Source organism: Garra rufa, chromosome 13, assembly GCF_049309525.1.
Source record: "Garra rufa chromosome 13, GarRuf1.0, whole genome shotgun sequence".
Lineage (NCBI taxonomy): Eukaryota > Metazoa > Chordata > Actinopteri > Cypriniformes > Cyprinidae > Garra > Garra rufa.
Genome location: NC_133373.1, coordinates 4,332,885 through 4,356,167, shown reverse-complemented (window position 1 = coordinate 4,356,167; position 23,283 = coordinate 4,332,885). Strand labels below are relative to the sequence as shown.

Sequence of the window (23,283 nt, the reverse complement as noted above, 5' to 3'; positions counted from 1 at the left end):
CTGCTTTGGATGCTTTAAACCTGGGCTTGGGTTTGAATTTGCTTAAAAGTCTGTAAATCTAAAGTCTGCTTCTGATCTCGATTAGAATCTGATTTAGCTACTAAAGCTGGCCTGAGGTTTGGGGTTGCCTTTCTTTTCTGGATAAGAATTAGCTTTAGATTCTGTAAATATATGGTTAATTATGTTATTCTGATCTGGATGAGAATCTAATTTAGTTACTTTAAAGCTTGAATGGAATTTGATCATTATCAGAATCTGGTTTGGTTACTTTAAACCTGGGCTAAGGTTTGGGTTTGCTTTTCTTATCTGAATCAGAATTTGCTTTAACTTCTGTAAATCTATGGTTAATTGTGTGCTTCTGATCTAAATTAGAATCTAATTTAGTTACTTTAAAGCTTGAATGGAATTTGATCATTATCAGAATCTGGTTTGACCTGGGCTAAGGTTTGGGTTTGCTTTTCTTATCTGAATCAGAATTTGCTTTAACTTCTGTAAATCTATAGTTAATTGTGTGCTTCTGATCTAAATTAGAATCTAATTTAGTTACTTTAAAGCTTGAATGGAATTTGATCTGTGTCAGAATCTGGTTTGGTGACTTTAAACCTGGGCTGAGGTTTGGCTTTGCCTGGCAAAAGCTTGATTGTAATTTGATCTGGATCAAAATGTGATCCGGATCAAAATCTGGTTTGGATACTATAAACAGAGTTGGGTTTGAATTGGTACGTTTATGACTCTGCATGCTTTTGCTGTGTATTAAAGTACTTGGTGACAGTCGCACCCTGTTGACAATAGAGCAGCATTCCTGCTGTGTTGAGCAGGATCCTACTGTTTACCCTAAACTGTGTTTTTGAGAGAGAGAGATGGCAGTCTTTGGCCATCATGTGATTCTGGACTGACTTATTTTACTGGGTGTGGTGCATGTGGGAACAGCTCGTTTGCAAACCTAACTTACACCAAAGTGACGAGATACACTGCTTTGTTAGTGCGAAGGGACAAAAACAGGATTAGATGGAAAGACTTATTACTTAAATGTCATGCAACATTCTTGTTGCATTGCCATGTTCTGTCAACATACACCTGTTCTCAGATCAGTGCACGAGATAGACAGTGAGTTCACTTTTACAAGAAGTGTTCAAATCTAACATTCCGATCAGTTTTTTGACTATCAGCACTATTGAAGTTCTCTAAGATTACGTGGAAACTGAGAACTGACCTTTCCAGAATTTTTCTTTCTTACTAATTATATGGTGTCTTTTACTCTCTCGGCCAGCATTTTGAAGCGGCTCTGTTCAGAGTATCCATGAGCGTAACTGCTTATGTGTTTGTCTGTGCATGTGCGTATGTTTATGTTTGTGTGCGAGTGAGAGTGGAAACTCTGCGCTGCAATCTCCACAATACGGGCTTTTGTACCCAGTGTTTGTTTACAATGCTGCCTTCTCGCTTTGCATAACTCCAGCAGGGAGGGACAGTCAAGTGATGGAGAGAGAGGGTGAATGAGACGAATATAGAGAAAGAGAGGTGGGGGGAGGGAGAGAAAGAGAGATTGTGAGTGGTATCAGTGAAATCTGTTTGTATGCACTCTTTAATCTCGTCTCAGGGTTCTGGTCAGATGTTGTCATGGACTAATGTCTTTGTGATCAGAGGCGACAGGCCTTTGGAGATGGAGGATGGTTATTTCTTGAAATGGGTATCATCAGCTACCTTATGATACCTTTACACAATTTCAGTATAGCTGTATCATAATTGGATCATGATTGAAACTGTGCCGAAAGCGCAAGATGTCTTTTTCCATATCTGTGGGATCAGTTTCCGTCTCTCTCTTCATGCTGTTTTTTCACTGTTGTCCCGTATGGCACGTCATAGAAGCGAAATGCTGGTTGCAGTTTCTGCTTATAGATGACCTGATTCTTCATGGAGACATTCTTGAACTGAACTAAACTGCCGTTGAGAGATCTAGAATAGAAATAGATGAGTTATTTGTAAATATTAGATTTACTACACTACCAGTCAAATGTTTTTAATCAGTAAGATTATTGTTTTTTGTCTCTTCTAAGCCTGCTCCAAAATATATATATTATGTATATATATATATTTTTTTTTTTCAAATTTTTTTTTTATTACATTACATTTTACTCCATTACTCCAGTCTTCAGTGTCACATCCTTCAAAAATCATTCTAATATTCTGATTTGCTGCTCAAGAAACGTTTTTTTTTTTAAATTATTATCAGTATTTGAAACAGTCGAGTATATTTTTTAGGCTTCTTTGATGAATAGAAAGATCCAAAGATCAGCATTTATCAGAATTTTTTTGGGGGAAAAAATTTAGAAGTGAATACTTTTATTTATCAAGGATGCTTTAAATAGATCAAACGTGATGACAAAGACATTTATAATGTTACAAAAGATTTCCTTTTCAGATAAATGCTGTTCTTCTGAACTTTCTATTTATCAAAGAAACCTGGAAAAATTCTGCTCAGTTGTTTTTAACATAATAATGATGATAAATGTTTTTTTGAGCAGCAAATCAGAATATTAGAATGATTTCTGGACTAAGGTAATGATGCTAAAAATTCAGCTTTGAAATCACAGGAAGAAATTACATTTGAAAATATTTTAAAATAGAAAACAGTTCTTTTAATTAGTGAAAATATTTCAAAGTTTTACTGTTTTTGCTGTACTTTAGATCAAATAAATGCAGGCTTGGTGAGCATATTATATTATTAAATATATACCTAAGTACTTAACATTAACAACACTTGTATAATGTCAATAAAACACAGTAAAATTCTAGTTACAAATAATCAAGGCATAGTTTCCATGCTGTTTTTCAGAAGAAGATGGCTATTACTTTTATCATTTATCAATTATATTTATATCCACTAATATAACAACAAACAGCAGTGTTTATATATGTTTATTTTACACCAAAACATTTCAATAATATGAAAAATAGACATGAGACATTTGACATAAAACGAGAGAATTTTAGGTGGTGATTAATGGGAACTATTGCATCTGAGCTTTAAATTGATTCTTTGAACTCATTCACAAAAATTAATCACTCAGCTCAGACTATTAAATTCCCTTTCTCTGTGCAAGAGATATAATCAAATTTAAATTAGACTATAATGGACCTATAAAAAGCTAATTAACAGCATTGTGATATTCATAGTGCAGCATCATTTTTACTGCCACTAAAATCATTGTGAGTGTATTGTGAGAATCCAGCATCTCGCCCAGCTTGAAAAGCAGTGAATAAACAAAGCAGTCACGTATATCATGAAAGCTATTTGTTTTACATGTTATGTCAGATGAGGGTGTGAGTCAGCTCCGTCTCTCTGATCTCTCAACACCGCTCTCTCATTCTTCAATTAATAGACCCGGACTGCCGCACCCTCTTCTGCAAGCAGGGCATCGGTTACCTCATAGGTCAGGCATCACTCACTCCAGCTGTGTGTGTGGATGTCAGTGCGTCAATGTAAATTGCAGGGGTACGACTTTTCCAAACAGTCACCCCTCTGCGTAATGTATACGTTTCGAGCCTAGGGGAAAATTGCAGTATTTTTAGACAAACAGTTTCCACTTTGGAATGGAACAAATGTAGATATGCAGTCTGGATCTGAAACCATAGGCAGCTGCCCAGTCATTTTGTGAATGAAGGAATGTCCTAAAGCAGGGGGAGTTTGTGAACCCCTAGGGGTGTGTGAAGAAACTGCAGGGGGTTCAAAAGGTGATTAAAAAGCTAATAATTAATTAACCCTCAAAGACAGAGACAGCCATCTGTGGCTAAAAATAACTATTGTACTTAAATGTTTAATAACTTTTGAACCGCTAATCCAATTTGAATGCTTGTAATGCAAACATTCTCCTCTATCGTCTCATTTGGATATTCAGAGGCGAACATGATTACGGCATCGCGTTTCCACAGCATTGATTTGTCAGATTTTTTCGATCCTCTGAGCCAAACAGGAACGATTATTGATGCTTAGTCCCACCCCATGCCCAGATTGGTTCAAACAGTCATCTATTCAACCAATAAACAGGTTTTGGTCTTGTGAACCGCCAATTAGCATGTTTCTTTGGAAATTTTAACAAACGCAAAGTGAAAGTAAAGCGCATTTTGATGCTCTGAGCCAAACAGGAACGATTGTTGATGCTTAGTCCCACCCCCATGCTCAGATTGGTTTAAATTGAATCTATTCAGCCAATAAACACAGGTTTTTGGTTTTTGAACCACCAATTAGCTTCTTTGGAAATTTGAACAAATACAAAGTGAAAGTAAAGTGCGTCGTGCGTGCATGAAAACACAAAATAACACATTTGCATGACAGCACTCTTTGAAAAAGCACAGAAATGCACACAACAGAGCACTTTGACATGACACAAACCAAAAACAAGGATGAAACAGCAGTACATATCAAATAAAGCACTGGATTTCAGGTTTTTACATTACTAGGCGATCAATTCCGATGCAGACTACAGCGAGCAGATCTATCTATTTGGTTGTTAATTATGTAACTAATTCTTATATAGTTTGTGAAGATATTTACACTGTTTTTTCTCTTGCACTCGGTATGTTTCGCTCTCATTTTGTGTGTAGTTTGTAAATAATTTGGACTGTTTGTATTTTTGTTGCACAAGACAATTTGTGCAATTGTTTTCACTACTTGCTACACTGTTTGTTTATTGTTCATCCTCAGATTAAGAATATATTTATCTGAAAAAGATAAAGATTTTGTTATTATATAACACTGTTTCTACTGTGACTTTACTCCTGAAATGTTTTTGCACACATCTTTATTGTCAATAAACTAAACAGGCCTGTTTTTCACTGAATAACGCCTATAATAATATTGTAATAAATGGCTATAACTTGCTTGGGGAATCTTACATGTAGACATAATTTTATTTAAAAGTGTAAAACAGCTAAATACAATTTTCTAAAGAAAAAAATCCAAATTTTAGGAGTTTTTGTTGGAGTTCACAGTAAAAACACCAAATGGTTGCTTTGCGTTTTTCCTAAAATTCTGAAAGTTCACTAAGTTTTAGATAAAATTGGGACTTTAAATTAGCTAGACATAAACTTCAAGTTCTCCCTTTTATAATGATATATGGCAATTGATGCTGACTGCTAGAATAACTAAAAAAAAAGAAAAAAAAAGAAGAAAAGTACAGGTGCGTCAGGTGCCCCAAAAATGTTCTAGGTCTTTAAGGGTTAAACAAAGGAGACTATGCAAAAAAAAAAAAAAAAACTGACAGAAAAAGTTTAAGAACCCCTGTCCTAAATTTGCAGGCTGGCTTCCAGGGAACCACAACATTGTCTAATTATCTAAAATTAAAAAAAGCGATCCATGTAGATACTCAAACAAATACTTTTAATGCCTTTTAGAGGTTTAATACACTCTTAAAAAGGATGTGTTAAAAACAACACAGCCTGTGTTGTTTCTTAACACACCTTTGTGTCTAGTTAAGGACAACACATTTTGTGTTAATTTTAACTCAACCAGTGTGTTATTCCTGCTAACACAGAAAATGTGTTGATTTTTTTTCTACACACTATTGTGTTATAAATACACAATTTGTGTCAAGTATGTGTTATTTTTGAACAAATCTTGTATGCAATAAAGACACAGCAAACTAACGTATAGTTTATACACCATATATTAAACCTGCTACTAACAATTACATAACTCAAAAAGGTTAAAAAAAAAGAGAGTTAAACAATCAAAATACAGGCATTTCAACATTTTAATTGTTCCTTGAGTGAAAAGTTGTTAATGGTTTATAAAGTTTGTACTTCAAATTTTAAAAATTTGACAACCTCTTAAGCATTAATTGTTGTATTTACATATTTTCATCAGCATACAAGTGATGGTGAGGGTCGTGAGATGAAGTCTCTCGTTTGTCTCCGGTCACGTCAGTAACTGCCCCAAGCGCTTCAGGAGTGTCTTCCATTCAAAGCTGCAAGAGTAAAATAAAGACACTTTTGTTATTTATAGGCTACACATAGCGAATATTGTAAAACAGCGATAGCTAAAAAGGCATGAAAAGCTTAAGCATCAGAGATTACGTTAGCGTCTTAGGGCAAATTGCACAATATGGCACCACAAAGCTGTTCATTTTCAAAGAGAAAGACGCGATGAACGACATGGATTTCTTCATGTGAAGCGCTACAACGTGTAAATGATTAATTAAAAGCGATTCTGTTCACAATAAATCTAACAAAAGAAACTATAAAGCTTGTTAAAATAACCTCCCACAGCCGAGATCTGCAGCAGGCGCAGGCGCAGCTCGCATCGCCATTCGTGAGGCAGTTTTTCAGCTACCACGTATATGTGCCAAATGCCCCTCGACCGTCTCCAAACGATCACAAAAGACATTTTAAAAACATATAATGGCAAATACAAACATTTCTTACCTTCACACATCGAAGTTATGTCCTGACGATGAAAACTTGAAGCACGAGGAAATTTGCTTATCTCAGTAGAATAACGGCTCATGAAGTGAGGCAAGCAGCAATGTGATTGGCTGATATTTAACACATATTGTGTTGGACACACTGTGTTGGATATTTTCTTTTTTCGTTTTTAACACACATTTAACACAAAATAACACAAAATGTGCTAAAATAGACATAACACAAACAATGTGTTAAAAATTAACACATCCTTTTTGAGAGTGTAGACTGTAATTGTCATTGGACATGCCTATTTTCCTTCAGTATACTTCCGTATACGCTTTTCATCCGTGTTTGAGTCAATGATACTTACATCACCACTGTCTCACACACCTCCTCTAGATTCCAGTCTCTCTCTCTCTTTGTCCCTCCCTCTCTGACTTTACTGCAGTTGCCTGTGACACATCAGTGTTGGTACAGGAAGCGTGCGTTTTCACAAGCCTCCAAAGAAAAGGATGGAGAAAGAGAGGAGAGAGTGAGAAAGAGCAAGGCGGTAGTCGTAATGGCATGTATTTGAAGCGCTGGAGTGAAGCCAGAGCGGGCTAGCAGCGTGCTGATGACATCAGCCTCCCCTCCTTCTATTCTGCCATTGAAACAAACGCTCTCTTCACAGAGTGAGAAAAAGAGAGAGGGAGGGAGACGGAGCTGTTAAACCATACGGAGTGAATGAGAGCGGCCGTTTATCCGCTGGGCTTTAGGACCCATCGTGGACAGGAAGAGTTACGCGAGCGAGGGAGCGTTGCTACTCTCTGCTGGGAGTCCATCCTCACCATTCCCTCGTTCACTCAAGACGCTTTACCACACAAAGTTTCATTGCGTGGCGTTCCGGGTTGGATGAAGCGGATGACACTCCCGCAAGCTGTCTGAGGAAACAGCGTAGTCTTGTTTTTGTTTATTCTCTTATCGCAAGTCATCTTGCTTGAGGTGCTTCCACTCTGTTGGATCCTTATGGGCCTCTCAGAGCCCCGCAGCTGATCTGAGTGTGTGTGTCTGTGTGTGTGTGTGTGTGTGTGTGTGTGTGTATGTGCAAACAGCACACGTGTGTGTCAGTGCGCGTTCAGAAGCATGCGCTTCTTCACAAGCCTGGGCAGAGGCTGAAACTTTGCCTGCCTGCAGGCGAGACGGGATGTGCGGGTGAGTGCGACGGACGTTTGGAGCGCAGAGCCAGCGGGACTGGCTGGAGAAACCAGTGCCTTCTTTTTACCCACAGTCCTCTGGTGGCGTCATGCTGAGTCTGCAGGATTCGGTGTTCTTTGAGATCAGCATCAAGTCTCTGCTCAAGTCCTGGAGTGGGAACTGTGAGTAACACACTATGTGCTTTATTGAGGTGAAGCATCCTGCTTTTACGTATGGGATAGTGCATGATGGTTCCTTAAAGAGTGTTGGCTGCGACAGGAGTGCGCATACACCCTCTCCTCTGCATAGATGCAGAATAGCACGACTTGATGATAGTGAATGTTGCTGAAATCAGTTTCAGAGCACACGCTTGACCTAAAGGATGGGTAGACAAACATTTCACGGTGTCACAGGGTTCCTACGCAGTTTGGAAAAGTATGGAAAACAGAAAGCAGAGTATGGAAAAATATTTGCATTTTCAGACTTAGAATTTTACAATCGAAAATTAAGACTTGTTTTCATGGCAGCTGTTTAGTGATTGTAAAACATGACTGAATGAATTCAAGGTGCACTTTTTCTTCTCAATAATCTAGCACCATATAACATAACCTCAAGGACTTTTGCAAAAATTAAAAAAATATACAGACTTTTATGTGTGCATGAGAAACCATTAAACTTACGCTAGATTTTGAATGTTTTTAAAGAAGTCTCTATGGCTTTATTTGATCCAAAGTTCCAGAGATCCAAATTTCTATTCATCGAAGAAACCTGAAAACCTTAAAATAGGCTGCTCTACTCAGTTTTCAACATAATAATAATAATTATTTATATTATATAAGTTTTTTTGAGCAGAAATTTAGAATATTAGAATTATTTCTGCATTGCAAAAAATGTTTTCTTCCTTAGTATTTTTGTCTTTTGGCTGCCACAGAGTATGCATGAAAGAGACCTTAGGCATTGAAACATGTCATACCACACTAATGAAGCCAAATTTTGAACACCTTTTTTTTTTTTAATACTTGTTTTTTTTTTCAATATAGACTTTTAAACTTGACAAATAGGACAATGCACAGTGTCATATTATGCCATAAGCCCATAAACAGTGTCATGTTTATTCTGCTATTCTACTCCGCTAAATTGGACATTAGGCCTTTCTAATAGAAAGCCACATTTTAGCATGTAGATCTCTTATTAATGGATGTGCATCAATGCTCTTTCTTAATTCATAGTAGGATGGCAGTGATGCACAAAGAAATAGGTTATATAAAACTAGAAATTCTAATGCATATGCATGCAAAAAAAATTGCACAAATGTTTCTTGTGTGCATGCAAAAGTCTTTTTTTTTTGTAATTTTTTTTAGGAACTGTTGTCAGAAAATCAATGGAAAAAAAAAAACCTGAGAAATTTTTTTTTTTTACAGATGATTATTATACCGGATATAGAGCTGAAATCAGAATCTGACAAACTTTAAGGTCTGAAAAAGTATGGAATTTTGAGATGTTGGAACCTTGACCACTTGATATGTTTAAAACACTTTCTTTCAGTGTCTAAAAGCACAGGTGTATGTGTGCCACTGCTGACTCTGTGTTCTGCAGTACGGCTCTGTCGTAGTCTTTTGCTCCTCGCCAGGTTCTCCACCTTGTTCTCTGTCCTTCCTTCATCTGATGTCCTCTTTGAAGGTCTTGAGTTTCACGTGATGATCGTCTGACAGCAAAGGAAGTGGCGTGTAGGATAATGGTGGAAGAGCCAGCGAAGAGTCCGATCAATGAAAGGAAACATTAGCAATCCCAGTGGAGGAAAAAAGCAATAGGATTGTAATCATACACGCATACATAGTGATATAGACACACACACACACACACACACAGGCACGTAATGTATTAGGAATATACTGTGCTTTGCATGAGGAGCGGGATCTAGTTTCAAGAGCTTGTGACATCCAACTGAGCCAGTGGACTCTTTCACTCTTCCCATTGCCTGTCTCTGGTTAGAAGTCATGTCAAAGACATAACTTTATGTCTCCAAATAAGAGCTACACACATGAGAAACTGCAGGTGAATTCTGTTGAAACTGTGGTATGCTTAGGTCTGTATTCTTAAGGTTAGACTTTTGTTTTTTTCACTTTGCATGTACTACAGAAATGATTTTTATTTATTTATTTTGATTTAAATTTAGACAGTTTTTCCACTTCTCTGCAATGCAGTTCTTAGTGTAGTGTGATTTGTTTTATTTTATCCCTCAAGTTAGACAGATTTCTACTTTGCATCTTCCACAGATGCTTGAGCAATCCGTCCTCTTTGTGAGCTTGGGCTTTTTAAAATGCAGTTGATTCCAATTCCGGATGTAGATGAAGTTCTTTGTGGATTATTTCTCTGCTGCAGGTCCAGCTGCAGTTGAAGGATTAGTTTACTTCCAGAATCAAAATGTTCTGATAATTTAAGGTTTTTGAGGAAAACATTCCAGGATTTTTCTGCATATAGTGGACTTCAATGAGAATCAGCAGGTTGAAGGCCAAAACTGCTGTTTCAATGCAGCTTCAAAAGGGTTTGCATGGTCCCAGCCAAGAAATAAGGGGCTTAATAGCAAAAGCGATCGCTAATTTTTAAAGAAAAATAGATTTATAGTCTTTTTAACCACAAATGCTTGTCATCTTGCATTTGTACCGAAAGAAAGTCAAACACCCTTTACAGAAAAAAAGTAAAACAACAATTTCGGATGATTTTGAAGTTGGAAAAGAAAATGAGCAGACGAAGAACTAAACGCATGTGACTTTTCCAATGTGATTATGTAATGCGTGAATTTTTAGTGCAAGACGAGCATTTGTAGTTAAAAAATATATACATTTTTATTTTTTAAAGAAAATGATAGATTGTTTTGCTCGGTAAAACCCTTATTCCTCAGCTAGGATTTTGTAGAGCCCTTTGAAGCTGTGTTAAAACTGCAATTTGGACCTTCAACCAGTTGATCCCCATTGAAGTCCACTATATGGAGAAAAATCCTGGCATTTTTTCCTCAGAAACCCTAGTGTCTTTGCAACTGAAGATAGAAAGACATGAACATCTTGGATGACATGGGGTGAGTAAATTATCATGAAATTTTTATTCTGGAAGCAAACTTCTCCTTTAAAACCAATTCATAGCTAGAAAACACTAAGATTTTAGCACTTTCTGAAACTCACTGCTATGCTTGTGCTTTCCATTAGCTTGTTCTTTTGGATTTATCATGTTTGGTGAGATGTTTTCACGTACAAATGTAGTAGCTCATAGTCACTGTTGACTTGGGTGAAGTACATCAACAGCTAGTAACGTCCAGCACCGTTGGAGAAATGTCACTTGGAGTTGGCATGCAACAGTAAGTCTCTCTCGCGCTCTCCAGTCTTGTGTGTTGGTGCCAATTCCCGTACGTTGGGCCTCTCTATTCAAACAATGAGGAGCGAGACCTAGTTTCAAGAGCTTGTCACATCCAACTGAGCCAGTGGACTCTTCCACTCTTCTCATTGCCCGTCTCTGGTTAGAAGTCAGGTCAAAGACGTAACTTTATGTCTCCTAGTAAGAGCAAAATAAATGAGAAACTGCAGGTGAATTCTGTTGAAACTGTAGAGTGTGTAGGTCTGCAAAGAGACTCGATCGGAGGAATCTGGGCATGTTGAGACACTCCAGAAATAATGTTGACACTGTATTAGAACCATAGCAGATTAATCTCTCTCTCTTTCAAACACACAAACACAGCCCCTTTACACTCCATCATGCATGACGCAGGTGTAAGCCCACCACAGAGAATTCAGAGAATTCAGTTTTAGTTGAAATGGCTCATTTTTATTTTTGCATGTTGCATTTTCAGCATTTCCACTAGTTTTTTCGCTAATTTCCACTCTACTGGAAGTCAGTGGTTTTCAATGGAGAGTAATAAATTACATCTAGAATAATTAGCAATATTAGTTTTGTTGACTTCTAAGCATGTTGAATGTTCAGGTTTGGTTATGCAAGAATGCAAGTTAATGCATCAGACGAGCATTCATTTTCCTGTGTTTGCATGCTTGTTTCTTGTATTTTGGATTGAAGAATTCAATTCAAGAATAAATTTCCTGATAATTTAAGGTTTTTGAGGTAGACATTCTAGGATTTTTTTTCTGTATAGTGGACTTTATTGGGGATGAGTGGGTTAAAACTGTTTCAATGCAGCTTTAAAGGGCTTTGCATGATCCCAGCCGAGAAAGAAGTGGCTTAATAGCGAAAGCGATCGTTAATTTTATAAGAAAAATACAGATTTCTAGTCCTTTTTAACCACAAGTGCTTGTCATCATGCATTTGCACCAACGCGAATGTGCAAAGAGAGTCAAACAACCTACAAAAAAGGTAAAACAACAATGGCAGACAATTTTGAAGTTTTTCGCCTTACCCTACCCTTTTCCCCAAAGTACGCAAACGAAGACCTAAATGCACATGACTTTTCCAATATGATTATGTAATGCGTTAATTTGTAGACGTGCATCAGAGCTAGTGCAAGAAAAGCATTTTATTTTTATTTTTTCTGAATTTTATTTTTGCAAAAGGAAAGTGTAAGAACGCATTCTTAAGTTGCATTTTCAGCATTTCCACTAGCTTTTCCACTAATTTCCACTGTACTGGAAGTCATTAATTTTCAATGGAGAGTAAAAAATTACATCTAGAATAATTCGCAGTTTTGCTGACTTCTAAGCATGTTGGGTGGAGTTTATTAGCTAAATACCTGAATCATAACACATCTGGTTTAATAGCATTTGAAAGCAGATATTTACAGGATATTTACAGATGCTTTTGCCCTGTTAAGTGTTCAGGTTTGATTATGGCCACTTTAGCGCAAGAATGCAAGTTAATGCATCAGACGTGCATTCGTTTTCCTGTGTTTGCATACTTGTTTCTTGTATTTTGGATTGATTTGGTTTGGTGGAGTGCTGAATAAGCCACTCAGAGACTTTTATTTTCACAATTTCGGAGCATTAACTTTTCTTTCCCAAGCTTGGTCTTTGGTCTTTATAGCTAAACTGCGCCAAGCACACTATCACACACTGCTATGATTTCTGTAGCTGTGGCTTCAACTAGCTGAGTATAATGTAGATGATGATGTCATTGAGGTTATTTGATCTCTGTGTGTGATCGCCTCGGTCTCTGACGGACAGACCGCATCCGCATGACTCTGTCCTGGAAATCATAGCATTTGTGTGTGTGTGAGTCTGTTTGTATCTCACTTACCCAATTAAAGCCCTATTTGGATGGGACTAGTTTCCCTCAGGAGTTTAGGTAGATTCGAGTTCGGCAGACATACGACTCCCAGAGACGTTCTAATTTAGTTTCGAATTGTCTGTTTGTCTTTTTAAAGGGATAGTTCACTCAAAAATAAAAATTTTGCCATTAATTACTCTTGAGCTGCAAAACGATTAGTCGCGATTAATCGATTCAAAATAAGTTTATGTTTGCATACTGTTTGTGTGTGTACTGTGTATATTTATTATGTTTATATAAATACACTCGCACTCACATATACACTGCCACTCAAAAGTTTGGGATAAGATTTTATGTTTTTTTGATCAAAAATACAGAAAAAAGTAATATTATTAAATATTATTGCAATTCAAAATAAGTTTTTTTTTAATTTTAATAAACCTAAAAATAGAATTTATTTCTGTGATGCAAAGCTGAATTTTCAGCATCATTACTCCAGTCTTCAGTGTCATGTGATTCTTCGGAAATCATTCTAATACACTGATTTATTTTTATTGTCAATGTTGGAAACAGTTGTGCTGCTTAATATATTTTTGGAACCTGTGATACTTTTTTCAGGATTCTTTGATGAATAAAAAGTTAAATAGAACAGCATTTATTCAAAATAGAAAGTCTTTACTAATACTTTTTATCAATTTAACACATCCTTGCTGAATAAAAGTATTAATTTCTTTCAAAGAGTGAAAGAAAGAAAAAAAATACTGACCCCAAACTTTGAACGAGGTGTTTATTGTTACAAAAGTTTTCTATTTTAAATAAATGCGGTTATTTTTAATGTTTTATTGATCAAAGAATCCTGACAAAGGTATCACGGGTTCCAAAAAAAAAAATACTGTTTTCAACACTAATAATAAATCAGCATATTAGAATGATTTCTGAAGGATCGTGTGACACTGAAGACTGGAGTAATGATGCTGAAAATTCAGCTTTGCATCACAGGAATAAATTATATTTTAAAGTATATTAAAACAGAAAACCACTATTTTAAATTGCATTAACATTCCACCAAATTTTTAATAAAATAAACACAGCTTTGATGTCAAATGATAAATTGCGATTAATCGCATCCAAAATAAAAGTTTGTGTGTACATAATATATGTGTGAGTACTGTGTATATTTATTATGTATATATAAATACACACACTTTCACGTGTATATATTTAAGAAAAAAAATACATTTTGTTTATATATATATATATATATATATATATATATATATATATATATATACACATACATAATAAACAGTAATTACATAGAAGTGTGTACATACAAATACATACAATTCATACAAATACTTTTTTAAATATATGCGTGTGTGTTTATTTATATATACATACACATAATAAATATACACAGTACACACACATATAGTTTGTAAACATAACTTTTATTTTAAATCGATTAATCGCGACTAATCATTTTGCAACTCCAAATTACTCACCTTCATGTCGTTCCAAGACATCATTAAAATAGTGGCATTAAAAATGTGACATCAGTGGTTCAACCGTAAGTCTATGAAGCTACAAGAATACTTTTTGTGTGCAAAGAAAACAACAATTTCTTCTCTTCCGTTGGATTCACAAATGACTCTAGAAGACATGTAATAAAAATTATTGAAAATGGTTCTGATTCACATTTAAATGTTTTGAAACAATACGATTTTTAATCACAAATGGCTAGATTTGTCATTAAGTGTGACTTCACAGTTCTTTAGACATTAATCCTGTCCGAATGTTGTTTCTGACAGTATTTGCAGGAAGTGGGGGTGCTAAAGCACACAGTGCTCAGCTGTGTGAGTTCACATGCAGTCAGGGAATCATGTCTTGTGTAGCTCAGAGTATCAGAATGTCCTAGCAAACAACAAACAGACTCTGCATTAATGGTCCCTGTGTGTGACTCCATTCCATGTGACTGTCTGCCTCACTCAGAGGCACAAATGTGTGCTATGGGGTCAGCAATGCAGCCCAGTGTGTCACAATTATCCAGCACATCCACCAGAGGAATGGAGGGAAAGAAGAAGAGAGAGAGACTTGCATTTTTCCTCCTCGCTTCTTTTGCTCATCCTTTCTGCATCACCGAGTGGAAAAGTACAAACAATGTTAGAATGCCCGTCAGCAGGCCTGTCGGCCAATCAGATGAGAGCCTGGGGACCCTGTTACACTACCGGCCAATGAAAGCTGGCAGTGTGACATCATAGGGACGGGGAGGTGTTGCTAAACAGGAAACAAAAGAGTGAGTGTTTGTACATAGACAAACAAACACGCAAACAGCTCTGGGGATGGAGTCTTGCGTGTGTCCCTCTTTCTCATTCCTCTGAGTGTGTGAATGTTTTTGTTTTATTATTGTGGGAGATGTGGGGAGTTGCTAGGTGTGACCCTGCTTTCTCCTCTGAAAAACTCATTAAATTTCACAGGGATTTTTTTTTATTCATCCTCCTATTATTGTTTGAACTTCTCTCGCCTCATCGTGGTTTCTCCAGCAACCTGTGGGAGACAAGGGCAGGGATTTCCTGAGCCGAGTTGACATGTGACACACACACACACACACACACACACACACACACACACACACACACACACACAGTTTTTCCAGTCTTTCTGCATTCATGGCTAGTTTTAAAAAATGTCAGTTGTACCTTAATCCACATATGCAATCTTTATCTGTGTTCAAGAAAAACAGGGTGTCTGTGAACTTATCAGTGCATTGGAATGCTTTAGGAATGTCAGACTTATGACTAAGCGTTTAATAATTTTTTTAATTTATATTTATTTAAATGTTTATGTATTGTGCATTTTATTTTTTTTATTTTTTATTTTATGTATTTTTCTCTTTTTTTATTTGTTTGTTTTTTTAATTGAATTTGAAGTTAAAATTATTTTTAATTTTTTTATTTATTTATATTATTTATTACAATGCTTACAGATTAAAATAAATGTACAATACATAAGCATTGTAATAAATAATATAACAAATAAATTAAAATTTAAAATTAAAATTTAACTTTAAAAATAATTGAATTGAAAAATGAATACATATTTATTTTTACTGATTCATCTCTTTTTTAAATTTGTTTCTTAAATGAATTAGAAGTTAAAATATAATTGTTTTATTTATTTGTTATTTATTACAATGCTTATAGATTAACATAAATGTACAATACATAAGCATTGTTATAAATAATAACAAATAAATAAAAATATAAAAAAATTAAATTAAACTTCAAAAATAATTTAATTGAAAAATGAATACATATTTATTTTTACTGATTTATCTCTTTTTTTATTTGTTTTTTAATTCAATTTGAAGTTAAAATATTATTTTTTTTATTTTTATTTATTTGTTATATTATTTATTACAATGCTTATAGACTAAAATAAATGTACAAAGCATTGTAATAAATAAATAAAATATAAAAATTGAATCTGAAAAACATATTTATTTTTTACAGATTTCTCTTTTTATTTATTTATTTTTTTTATTGAATTTTATTTAAAGTTCAAGGAAATCCACTTTGTTCAAAGCTAATGAGTAATTGTGTTTAAAATAATCATGCTCTCGATATTATAGTGATCTTGATGATTTTTGGCATTTCTGTAGAGGTTAGGTTTAGGTACAGGGGATACAGTATGTTTTTCAATATAAAAATCATTGTCTATGTGCAGTCATCATGAAAACACAACCCAACAAGAGTGTTTGTGTGTTGGTCTTGATTAATAGTCTATATTTATAGCATGTTAACTTTTTAATGTGCTGAGACAACGATAAGTAAGCCATTCATAGTTGAAGTCTTAAGTCTGAAGTGTAAATCTGTGGCTCTGGTAATATCAAAAGTAGTTTAATTTTTGTGGTCCAAAATGGCAATGTCCACCTCAACCAGTACCGGTAATTGAAATAAGATGTTTAGCTGGAAACTGATTTATTTCAAACAATGGTAGACAGGCAAATGAGGCTGCATATATTATACTAGGGATGTGGTTTAGTGTGGAAAATCAGTTCTGAGTTGCTGTAGATAAAAATGTATGTTTATGTGGAAGTTTGTGTGCTCTTGAAAAAGCAACTGGATCAATAGTGTTTGATGATATTGTTAATACACCTATATTGGCCTCGAATTTGGAAAACCACGACTTTCAGCCTTTTAAAGTATTAGTTCACTTCCAGAATAAAATTCACAAAAATGTTCTCACCCCTGTGTCATCCAAGATGTTTGTGTTTGTCTTTATTCAGTCGATAAGAAATTAAAGTTTTTGAGGAAAATATTCCAGGGTCATTCCGTGTCAAATCAACCAAATTTCAGAAACTTCCCTGGTTTTTATTTTTGATTTTGCTAATATCTTTTCATTAGAAAGCCGAAACATTACATGTAATGAATGAATATTTACTGAGTAATCCACTGTTTTGTAGACGAGGGTCAAAATGGTCATTTTCACCTGAGATTCGGAGCCAAAATGCAGCGGGGTAAAAATGACTTCAGATGGCAAGCATCATAATGTTATTTTTAGTAGGTCTGTTGGTAAAATCTGTTGACTTCAGCAATCTTTATTGCATTATGTGCTAATGTTGACCGTTCAAAAATGGGGAAACGGCACTTTTCAAGTTTTTCTCCAAAGTTTGCATGCCTGCATTGCATGCCAAGAAGTATTAAAGACATCATAATGCTTTTTTAGTTATTGGGTCTAAACAAACTTTACTTTTGGCATGTTTATTTTTATGAGATTCGGTTCCAGAGATATTGGAATTTCAATATGGCTCCAGGAGTAAATCGTTAAAATGTACATTTTAAGTGGTCAAAAACCAAATGTGGATCAGTTTGCAAAAATATGATACTACTTTTCTTTAAAGAGGAATGTCTGAAGAACAAATAATTGTTGAAACTGTAGATGTATCTTGTTTCCTTCTGTCAAGACCATTGCATTAAACATACCAGTCTGAGAGCCAACATTATTTTTATTTTTCAAAGTTTGTGTGCCTATAACTCAAGAAGTATTAAAGATATCACAATATTATTTTAGATTGTAGTTGTTAATAAACTGTTCTTGTGGAATCTTACATTTCAAGACCCAACATTGCTCAGTCACAGAGATATGGGGATCTCAAAAAGCCAGATTACAGGAATGCAAACTTTGGAGACAAAAAAAATTGAAAAGTGCCATTTCCCCATTTTTGAATGGTCACCATTGGCACATAATGCAACAAAGATTGCTTAAGTTTAAATTTACTAACAGACCTACCAAACGCTGTGTAAAAATAACATTATGATGCTGCTATCTTTCTAAAGTGATTTCTACCCTCCTGTAATTTGACTGAATCACAGGTGAAAATTGCCATTTTGACCCCCCTCTACAAAACAGTGGATTACTCAGTAAATTTTCATCCATGACATGTACTATTTTGGCTTTCATCACTATACATGTCTATCTTTCTTCAGAAGAAATATTAGCAAAATCAAAAATCTGAGCTGTGGACTTCTGGTTGAGTGAACACAGAATGACCCTCGAGGATTTTTCCTATATAGTGGACATCAATGGGGATCAACAGGTTGAAGGTCTGGGTTGCAGTTTCATTGCAGCTTTAAAAGGCTCTACACAATCCCAGCTGAGGAATAAGGGTCTTATCTAGTGAAATGATCAGTCATTTACTAATAAAAATACAAATTTATATACTTTTTAACCACAAATACTTTCTATTTTCTGCTTGAGCACTTACTAAGGTTCAAAACCTTTTCATTGTGCATTCAGAATGCTTTGTAATGTTACATATCTATCTGTCTCTCTTTCTTGACAGCCTCAGTCCCTGTCAGCAACAGCAGTGTGAGTAGGCGAGGAACATCCCCCTCGGCCCCGCCCAGCTGGGAGAAACGTAGCATCCACCCCGCCACCATGTCCAGCATCACCATCGACCCCGAGCTCAAGCCCGGGGAGTTTGTCATCAAGAGCCTCTTCGCAGAGTTCGCTGTGCTCGCCGAGAAGAAGATCGAGGTGGTCATGGCTGAACCGCTGGTGAGTATTAGACAAAAATGAATAAAGAAAACTAAATGTTTAATTAAAAATATTTATTTATAGCAAATACAAAAATACAGTTATAATAAAATATTTGCTTGGCCCAGTGAAAATGTTAGCAAGGCAAATAAAAATCCATTCAAGCAGGAAAAAACCTTTACATTTGTGACCCTGGACCACAAAACCAGTCATAAGGGTCAAGCTGTAGAAATTGAGATTCATTCATCTGAAAGCTGAATAAATAAATCATTGATGAGGTTTGTTAGGATATAACAATATTTGGCCGAGATGCAATTATTTGAAAATCTGAAATCTGAGGGTGCAAAAAAATCCAAATTAAAAAAGTTGTCCAAATGAAGTTCTTAGCAATGCATATTACCAATCAAAAATTAAGTTTTGATATATTTAGGGTAGGAAATTTACAAAATATCTTTATATCAAAACATGATCTTTACTTAAGGCGACACACTGCGGGTGAATAGGGTAAAAAAAATTAACTAATAGTTATCGTCTTACTTATCCAGTTAATTGATTACATTGATAATCGCAAACATTTTTTGTATTACAAGTTTTCTAAGATGTTAGGTTTAAATATGCAAATGAAATATGCACCAATTAGCATACATTTCTAGTACAAAAATCTAAACACTGGATCAGTTTTAAAATTCTTGTTTAATATTTTTTACATATTAGAGTCGAATGTTTTTACAGAGGGGATTTTGGGCTCATTTTGTCACTCCATAATTCAGAAAAAAATTATAACAGACAGAAAACAATGTATTTTTTACCATTTTGGGGGGAATAAAATGTTGTATAAAATCAAGCAAATCATATATGAATCAAGCAAATCCCTCTGTAAAAAACTTAAGAATATAGACAGGAATAAAAATGTTAACTTTGTGTTAGTGCTACTGAAGTGGAGATTTATGGCTCAGTGTAGGAGAAAAAATAAATTTTGAGAAAACGGCCTTTAATATGTATTGTTATTGAAATCTATTGACACAAATAGATAAAATAAACTAAGCGTTCCTCTAAAAGAAACACTTAACAGTGTCTTTTGGGTGTTTTCTTTTCAATAGTCTAAAAAACACTTTATGAAACACCAAAAAAGCCCAAAATCTTAAATTTGACAGGTGTTTTTGCTTGCAGTGTCTCCCCTTAATATCCTAATGATTTTTGTCATAATTGTCACCCATACAATGTGTTTTTGGTTATTGCTACAAATATACCATGCTACTTAAGACTGGTTTTGTGGTCCAGGGTCACATTTGAGCTCTGGTAATATAAATAGATTGTATTGCGTTTAATATAATATAATTTTTTATTCAGGAAGGATGCATCAAATTGATAAAAAGTGACATTTAAAATGTAAAAAGATTTCTACATCAAATCAAAGCTCTTTCTATTCATCAAAAAGACCCGAAAGATCTTGCTTTTCACAGAAATATTAAGCACAACTGTTTTCAACATAATTTCTTAATCCACCAAATCAGCATATTAGAATGATTTCTGAAGGATCATGTGATGCTGAAGAGTGAAGACTGGAGTAATGATGCTGAAAATTCAGCTTTGCCATCACAGGAATAAATTAAGAGAGTGCATTCATTAAAAACATGTTAATATCTCCAAACATCTGAACATTTGACATTGGCACTCCATGTCCAAAAGTTTGCTGACTCCTTTTTCCTCAGGGTTTGAGGTGAAAGGTCAGTTGTTATGCTTTGAGACTGTTGGATTATTTTGAGAAAAAGAGAGGCTGTTGTGTGTGTCTGAACAGAACACACACATGCACACACATACACTCACCCCATGCATTCCCAGAAACAGAAGCAGAGGTTTGGATTCTTGGAATGCTGTTCTGTTGGATTCTTCTCAGAGCCCCTCGTGCTGAAATACACACACTCCCTCTCTCTCCAGACTTGTCCTTAAACACTTCCTCTCTGTGTTCCCTCCTTTCTCTCTCTTTCTCTCCTTGTGTGTTTACTCAGTGGTAGATTGGGCTCTCTCTCAGTTTACTCAGCAAGAGTTTAAACTGGTAATAACTGTATCGAGAGGCTGCAGAGAGGAGCTGCTTTATAAAACACTGACATTCAGCTCTCTGACTTTGAACTTCTCCCTCATAGTAAAGTGTTTGTTCAAATGTAAACCAGATAACAGAGCATTCAAAGTGTCTTCTGCCATTAACCAGGAGTCCTGAGTCATTTTACAGTCAACTTTAACTACAAAATTACTCTGTAAAAATGAGTAGAGACTGAGGAGAGATTCAGTTTCTCGGGGCCTGAAATTTATGTCTATGATTAAATGTCTCACTTTGGTGTATTAGATTAGATTTGTTAAGTAGCACAAAGTCAGTTGAGTAAAAACTGTATTTCACTTAACTGTTATGCTGACCTGCTTTTTATTCAGATTGGAAAGATTTATAACTGATGATGTATATTTATAAATGAAAGATTGCATTAAAAATCACTCAAACTTGTATGATCTATAATGAAATTATATAATATTTTATAAATGCATGTACACTACTTATCAAAAGTTGGGGTCAGCAAGATTTATTTTTTAAATAAAATAATTTTATTTAGCTAAGATGAATTAAATCGAATAAAAGTGACCGTAAAGGCATTTATAATGTTGCAGATTTCCATTTTTTTTGCTGTGCTTTTGAACTTACTTTTTTTTTTTTTTTTTTTTTTTAATATAGAATCCTGAATCACATTAGGTTCATCTATAAATATGCTACACTACAATACAAAAGATTTTTAAAGTTTTTTTTAAAGAATTAAAACAATAATGACATTACTACTTTTATTTAGCAAGGATGCTTTAAATTGATCAAAAATGATGATAAAGGCATTTATAATGTTACAAAAGAAGAGAAATGCTTAATTAAAGAAACCTAAAAAAATTTCTACTTGGCTGTTTTCAACATTAATAATAATAGTAATAATTAATAATAAATATTTGAGCAGCAAATCAGCATAGAATGATTTCTGAAGGATCATGTGACTGAAGTAATGATGCTAAAAATTCAGCATTGGAATCACAGGAATAAATTACATTTTAAAATATATTCAAATAGAAACAAATAGTTTTAAATGGTAAAAATATTTCAGTATTTTTCTGTACTTTAGATTAAATAAATGCCGGCTTGGTGAGCAGAAGAGACTTCTTAAAAAAAAAAAAACTTCTTAAAATTAAAAATCCTACTGTTCAAAAACTTTTGACTGGTAGTGTATGAAATATTTAAATAAAATATGTATTGTAAATTCAATATCAGTACATCCCTATTTACTAATTTTAAACAGTTTTTGTTGATCCATTTATCATTTATTAATTTACGCTGTATGTATGTTTGTTTGTTTTTTAGGAGAAGCCCCTTTCCCGCTCACTGCAAAGAGGAGAAGATGCACAATTTGATCAGGTTAGTATATGTCTTATTTCATTATTTTAATACTTATAAATGTGTATTACATCTCTTTCCAATCCTCTTTGCTTTTCACTCCTCTCTTTCGCTCACTCTCCATCGCTCATTTCTGATTAGCGCAGAACTTTTAACAGCAGAGCTGCAGCAAAATGCTTTGTTTAGCAAAACGCAAAGCAAATGAGACATCATCCTGCAATGGATCCAGTCAGTGCCATTAGGCCTGTGTGTGAGAAAGAATGAGCCAGTGAGAATGTGCTCTGTATGCAGAAAATCACAGCAATATGTGTCTGTGTGCCTTTATACTTTAGAGCAACCAGAGTTTTGGTGTGTGTGCGCTGGACATTGCCAGGAGCAGAATCGCTGTGTCATCCGCAGCAGTAGATCAGCACAGGCTGCTGGGAGTGTGTGTGTGTGTGTGTGTGTGTGTGTGTGTGTGTGTGTGTGTGTGTGTGTGTGTGTGTGTGTGTGTGTGTGTGTGTGTGTGTGTGTGTGTGTGTGTGTGAATATATCAGTTCAGGGTGTTGGAGTGTGTCTGCCAAGTGCCATGAGGGCCAGGAGAGCAGTTACATAACTCTCCTTAACCACATACATCATCCTGTCCCACACACTGACGAAGGACGCATACACATATACAAAATCAAATTTGAACCTGGATATAAACAGAACTTCTTTTTTTCAAAGTTTTGGAACTTTGAAGTATTTTCAAACAAAGGAACATTATGATGTAAATCGAATAAGATGCGTATCAGATTCTAGATCACTAATGAAATGAGTGAATTTGTGAGCAAGCATGTGATTCTGTACAGAGGGTCAGATGTTCTTTCTTCCATTGAAGCCCAAAATGCTCTTTGGGATCATCTCAGATAATGCTAGAGAACATGATGATCAGGTTTGATGATTTGCTCGTGATGTTCTTTATTTTACATCTGCTAAACTGTGTTTTAGTATTTCTATTAGTGCTGTCAAAGTTAGCGTGTTAAAGAGATGATGAACATTTGATGTTTATCTGCTTACCCCCAGGG

The 23,283-nt window shown here is 35.1% G+C and overlaps 1 protein-coding gene across 5 annotated transcripts in view; it reads left to right on the top strand.

Moving 5' to 3' along the window:
• fryl (furry homolog, like) overlaps positions 1-23,283 on the top strand; it is a 132,161-nt gene that overhangs the window by 30,536 nt on the left and 78,342 nt on the right. For 4 of the 5 annotated variants that reach the window (XM_073816671.1, XM_073816672.1, XM_073816670.1 and 1 more), the window contains exons 3-4: positions 18,623-18,837; positions 22,205-22,258. In XM_073816671.1, coding sequence (XP_073672772.1) covers positions 18,718-18,837; positions 22,205-22,258 — 174 coding nt within the window. In that variant the 5' untranslated portion in view covers positions 18,623-18,717. Of the gene's footprint in view, positions 1-18,622; positions 18,838-22,204; positions 22,259-23,283 lie in introns of those variants that run through there. The other variant, XM_073816673.1, reaches the window with a different exon arrangement.